Source organism: Maylandia zebra, linkage group LG5, assembly GCF_041146795.1.
Source record: "Maylandia zebra isolate NMK-2024a linkage group LG5, Mzebra_GT3a, whole genome shotgun sequence".
NCBI lineage: Eukaryota > Metazoa > Chordata > Actinopteri > Cichliformes > Cichlidae > Maylandia > Maylandia zebra.
In genome coordinates, this window is record NC_135171.1 from 39,303,235 (window position 1) to 39,309,234 (window position 6,000).

The following is a 6,000-nucleotide window of genomic DNA, read 5'->3' on the forward strand; positions in this document are numbered from 1 at the left end:
GAACTGCACCTCCAGCACCACCACACTGAGCACTGGGGCCCCACAAGGCTGTGTGCTCAGTCCTCTGCTGTTCACACTGCTGACTCATGACTGTGTAGCAACACACAGTTCGAATTACATCATTAAGTTTGCTGATGACACGGCCGTGGTGGGTCTCATTAGCAAGAACGACGAGTCAGCGTACAGAGAGGAAGTGCAGAGACTAACGGACTGGTGTAAAGACAACAATCTGTCTCTGAATGTTGACAAGACAAAAGAGATGGTTGTTGACTTTAGGAAGACACGAGGCGACCACTCACCGCTGAGCATCAACGGCTCCTCTGTGAAGATCGTCGACAGCAACAAATTCCTGGGTGTCCACCTGGAGAAGGACCTCAGCTGGTCGCTCAACACCAGCTCCCTGCACAAGAAAGCCCAACAGCGTCTCTTCTTTCTGAGAAGACTGAGAAAGGCCCGGCTTCCACCACCGATCCTGACCACCTTCTATAGAGGAACTATTGAGAGCATCCTGAGTGGCTGTATCAATGTCTGGTTTGGGAACTGTGCCGCAAGACCCTACAGCGGATAGTGGGAACAGTAGAGAAGATCATCGGGGTCTCTCTCCCCTCTATTGAGGACATCTACACTACATGCTGTATTCGCAAAGCCACCAGCATTGTGGCTGATCGGACACACCCCTCTCACACACTCTTCACACTCCTACCAACTACGTTAATCCTACCATAAAACAATAAAACAAGGTACGACCTCTTCCCATGCTCCCAGGATGTAGGTGTGCATTCCAGTGTGGAATACACACCAAGCCTTTGCAGCCTGCTAAAGATCACACATCCTATCACTACACAATTGATTATACACCTCTAAGCATATATGGTTAAATATTTCTAAGCATAAATTACAATCAACAATACAAAACCTAAAAATCTGGAAAAAGGTACCGAAGCATTCGGGCACACACATCCAGACTGTGCAACAGCTTTTTTCCACAAGCCATCCGTCTCCTCAACAAAAAGGGACTGGACTGATAAACACACACACACACACACACACACACACACACACACACACACACACACACACACACACACACACACACACACACACACACACACACACTCATACACAAATACACACACACAACATTATCACTCAGCTTAACTACCTCAAGCATTGAGTCTAGACTGACTAATCAAAATAATAATTAAAAAGTCATGAACATTTTTTTGTATCAAAAAAATATCGAACCGTGACACCAAAGTATCGAACCGAACCATGAATTTTGTGTATTGTTGCACCCCTACTATCTATCTATCTATCTATAGCAGTCAGTCAAAACCTCTCTCTCCTCGTGGTTATACGCGGTTTTTGCAGCTACATAGTTTTACAGTTTGTTTTACTAACTCTTCATTCTGAACCAAATTTTCAACATCCTAAGACAAGTTGCTGAACCCCTGAGTCATATTTAACGTTATTTAATCATAACATCACATTAACACATTTTCACTAAAACTAATTCTACAAGTTGGATGTATAATGCTGAAATCATCTAGAAATTCCTGACAGAGCTGATCTTATTTTCGTATTTGCTCTAGCTCATTGACTGCTGAGTAGAGATTCTCCTCTGCTGGTCTGGATGCTTGAGTGATGGTTGAGTTATCTGGACGTTTTCTGAAATCCACAGTAGAATATTCACAGGCAGACGTGCTGGGATTCACTTCCTCACCACCAGCTTCCCGAGAGTGGCTCTGAAAGTTGATGGTAGAGTAATGTACTGAGGTGACATCTGTGTGCATGCCGGCAGTGACATAAATCGAATCCACTGCATTTCCTGGCGTCTGGAGGCGCTCCTGGATTTCCTCATAGGCAGAGTCCTGCAATTGAATGCGATGAAAAATTAAGTTAAAAAACAACACATAGCATCCGAAAAATTAACAATATACATGCAAATTATACTCAGAATATATATATATATATATTAAAAATTATTATGTCATTTAGCAAATTCAAACTGTAGTTTAAATATTTTCTGAAATTATTCTCAAAGAAGTTCAGTTGTGATGTGTTGAGTTGCTGTTATTAATTTAATTGTCATTCAGATGTATTAAAGCATTTTTTTCTTTCTTGCAATAATGTGAAAAACATTTGAAGCTTTATAAGAGACGCCTGACTAGAACACTTTTGTAAGCCGACATCTGCGTGTGTGCAGCTCTGTTCAATTATCCATGATTGCTGGGTCAGACTCTGTGCACCAGTTATATTAAAGACATTTTCACACTAACCTCTTTGACGTGCTGCAGCGATGCACTAATTCCTTTGTTTTTTGTACATGAAACTCCTGGCAGAAACAAGTAAGAAAAATTAGGGAACAAGCAAAATCACATGTTGAGTATTTTCTAGTAATTTGGTTTTGTTCAGTGTGATTTAAATAGAAATTTTCAAACTATTATTAACTTGAAATTTTAGCAGTAGACATTACAAATAGAGAAGTACATGGGTGTGTTTATGTGGGTAAAAATAGCCTGTATATAGTTGTGTTTCATGATGTGCAATAATGCATGTTCTCACGTTTGTAAATAAGGAAGAAACCGATCAGAAACACAGCCACGCCAATGATCACAGCAGTGGTAATCCCAAAGATGACTGCAACACAAAACCAGAATAAACATTTCCATCATAAACGTCTCAAACTGTCTTTGTTGAACAATTGAAAGAAAATAGTATAAAAACAATGTGAATGTTTTATACGTGTGACCATCTTGAAACTTCCCCATTTCTTATGAACAGCAGAATTTTCAGGGTGTATCACACATCTCACAACGACTCGCAGCAGAGCCTTTGGTTCATGTTACATATGATAGAATTCATAAATTAAATGTAAAACACGCACATGTATCATAACTTTATGTCCTGAGGAAATAAATGAGTTTTACAGATGTTAAAAGGTAAAACTAAACAACGTGGACATCTTCAGACTTACCATCTGTCTCCAGCTCTACTGTCACACCATGACTCTCAGCAGTTGTGGTGGTTGTTGTAGTTAAAGGGGTAGCGGATGAAGGTGGTGCTGGTTGTACTGAAAGCAAAAAATAAAAAATATCTGTTGAAGTTTGCAAATTAAAAGTGTTTTTTCTTGTGTTTGTTATTTTGATTTCTTCTTGTGTTGTGATCTCTGGTGGGATGGTTTTGTTAAAAAAATTGACACTCTTGCTTAAATGTCACAGCTTTTTAAAAATTCATCTTGGTAATTTTTTAAAACGTTGTGCTTTGTTGCTGAGAGTAAAAAACAGTTATTATTATTATTTTCCTATCTTAAAGCTCAAACAGCTTCCTGTCATATAAAACTTTTGTATGTTACTATGTTTGTGTAAGTATGCAGTTTAAGGGTTCATACAGTTTATTTCTAGTTATTATGAATAATGTATAATAAAATAGGTAAAAAAAACATATGTCTGTCTTGTGCTTAATGACCACGGGTCAGATGACAGCCACAGAATAAAACAGCACGTCTCACCTGTCAGGGACAGTCTGTTGAAGAACTTGTTGCTGCGTTGTTGTTTTGTTTCCGCTCCACACCAGTACGTCCCGCTGTCTGCTGATGTTACTTCTCTCACTGTTATCGTGATGTTTTTCTCTTTTATGTTATCAGTCATGAAAAACCTGTTGTTCATACCAGGCTGGCTGGTGTTTATGAGAGCTTGACATATGGATGGATCTTCTCCCTTACAGATGAACTTTGTTGTTGAGGAGACAGTCTGGTCGTATTTACACCAGTAAGTGAAGTTCTGTCCAACAACTGGGCTTCTTTTGAAATTTTTAATCTCTAAAGAAAGAATTTGCCAGCAGACAGTATTTTAGTTGTGCCATTTCCTAAAATTTAGACCTCGGGGGCTGAACATGTGAATTTACTCACCTTCGACTTTCAATTTTACTTTTGTTAGTGCGACATGATGATTGTTCTCAGTGAACTTTACTCCACACCAGTAGGCACCCTTGTCCTCACTGGACACATTACTGATGGAGACACTGTATGTGTTTGTGTGAAAGGATATTCTGTCTGATAAAATGTTGTTACAGACAGAAGATTTCTCTTTGCAGAAAAACCACAACTCAGTTTTATTTTCAGGATGATCGCATCTGATGGTGGTTTTAGCTGTTTTGTATGCAGTTTGATTGAATTGCTTTGGACAGCCATTTTCTTCTGCAAAGAAAACAACAAAGAAAAACGTAAACAATTCTAACAAAATGGTTGTAGGAAATGAGTAAGTAAGTAAATAAAATGTCTCTAAAAAAATAAATAGTGCATTAATAATAAGTGTAATTTCTTGAATTGGCAGATAAAATTTTTACTATTGGAAGCTTTTTTGTTTGTCTTTTTCATTGTTGATGGTTCTTATAAAAATATTGTTTTATACAGTAAAAACAAACAAACAACAAATAAAAACACTTGAATTTTAAAGCGAGTCTCTTACCAAGTTTAAATTGCAGTTCTTTTTTGTCATCATTCTTTTTGGGGTCCTTGTTCTCATCTTGTTTGAGGATTACTCTGAGAGTCTTTTTTTCAGTTTTTGAGCTACGATCAGCTACATGGACCATTTGACATTTTCCAGGTGTTTTTTGACAGTTGCAGGTGAATTCGGTCCATTCTGATGTGAATCTCTTCGTTTCTGACTCACAATCTAAAGACAAACACTCACATCATGTCAGTCATTGTAAGATAATCACAGGGGTTGATGCAATCATCTTAAAGACATCATCATCATCAATCATCTTTTTTAATATAAATGTAACAAAAAAAATCCAGAATATAAATACTAAACGTTTCTTCTATTTCTGGTCATATGAGTTGCGTGAGTTCTGGGCCGTGCACTGTTACGCGAGTTGATCACACCCAAAGTATCTTTCTTTATTTAGAATTATTGACCCTACATTGGCAATCAAGACAAGCAGTGACACAAAGCTGTTTAACAGCTTAAAGTAACAATTTGGTTACTTTGGTTTGTTACTATAATTTAAAAGAACTGAAAATAGCTTCTAAATTATAGTAATAAACTTAGTGCATTTAAATCCAGAACAGAAAGCTGCTGCGTGAATTAAAATATTTATCAATATCAAAACTCAATCATTACGAAACTGGAGAATCTGATTGATTATACTCGAGTATTTCATCAGTTTCTGCTGCAGTCTTGTGGTGTTTAAAGCTCTGAGAGTAAAGACTAAAGATAAAAACAGAGTCGAAGCAGAAGAGGCTTGGCCTGCAGGCAAATTCCACAGAAGGAGGATCGTATATTAATGGTAATTGTTCGAGGCAATGATGCAAAAGAGATTAAAAATGCATAACATAACAATTTACAACATAGTTATTATTATTGCATCATATGTATTCTGATCTCCTCACCTGATATAAGTAGGAGGATGAGCATTAGCAGTAACTTCATCGTGTTGGTTTGGGTTTGAAGGCTTATTTATCTGCAGTTAGTTTGTCTCTCCGGTCTGTTGGTCAAAATTTAGTCTTCTGACTTTCTGTCTGTACTTCCCCTTTGCACTTTCTAAGCATACACTCCTCCTCTTATACATTACATCTTTTAGCACCAAACAGGAAATAAGTGGTCTGTGAAACAGAACCACTCTTGACATGCAATAGTTTTCCAATAGTTAGACACAATTTGCAAATATTATTGAATCTTTTTGCAAAACTCTAACCACTCTCCCACAGTGAAGCATATTTTCCCCAATGATTTACATGTGGTGAATAATTCTAAAGACAGAAGGCAGAAGTAAGGCAGGAGCACAAAAAGCCCCTCTTCTTTGGAACCAGCTCCCAGTTTGGATTTGCAAGACAGTTTTATGACCCAGGTTATAATTTTGTGCATTTCTTTCACTGCTCCACACCTCAGGGTGGTGGTGTTCATTTGTTCTTCTGTGTTATCAGTAGCGGTTTTTGATACGGGCGACACGGGCGGTTGCCCGGGGCGGCATCGTGGCGGGGGGCGGCATCATGGT

At 38.2% G+C, this 6,000-nt stretch overlaps 1 protein-coding gene across 1 annotated transcript; it reads right to left on the bottom strand.

The window, feature by feature from the left end:
- Positions 1–735: 735 nt before the first annotated feature.
- On the bottom strand, positions 736–5,489 carry LOC101484152 (uncharacterized). The gene is made up of 8 exons (XM_004559035.2): positions 5,396–5,489; positions 4,470–4,676; positions 3,911–4,198; positions 3,512–3,820; positions 2,978–3,073; positions 2,566–2,640; positions 2,280–2,335; positions 736–1,871 (listed from the first exon to the last, which is right to left on the bottom strand). The coding sequence occupies exons 1-8, from the start codon at positions 5,433–5,435 to the stop codon at positions 1,572–1,574; spliced, it is 1,371 nt and encodes a 456-aa protein (XP_004559092.2). The 5' UTR covers positions 5,436–5,489; the 3' UTR covers positions 736–1,571.
- Between the last annotated feature and the right edge of the window lie 511 nt (positions 5,490–6,000).

What these genes read in the sequence shown, in the direction of transcription:
- LOC101484152 (XM_004559035.2), bottom strand. Translation starts at nt 5,435, where the DNA reads ATGAAGTTACTGCTAATGCTCATCCTCCTACTTATATCAG. An exon ending in AGAACTGCAATTTAAACTTG is followed by an intron (nt 4,199 to 4,469) that starts GTAAGAGACTCG and finishes TTTTCTTTGCAG; the next exon opens with AAGAAAATGGCTGTCCAAAG. An exon ending in TTTCTTCCTTATTTACAAAC is followed by an intron (nt 2,336 to 2,565) that starts GTGAGAACATGC and finishes TGTTTCTGCCAG; the next exon opens with GAGTTTCATGTACAAAAAAC.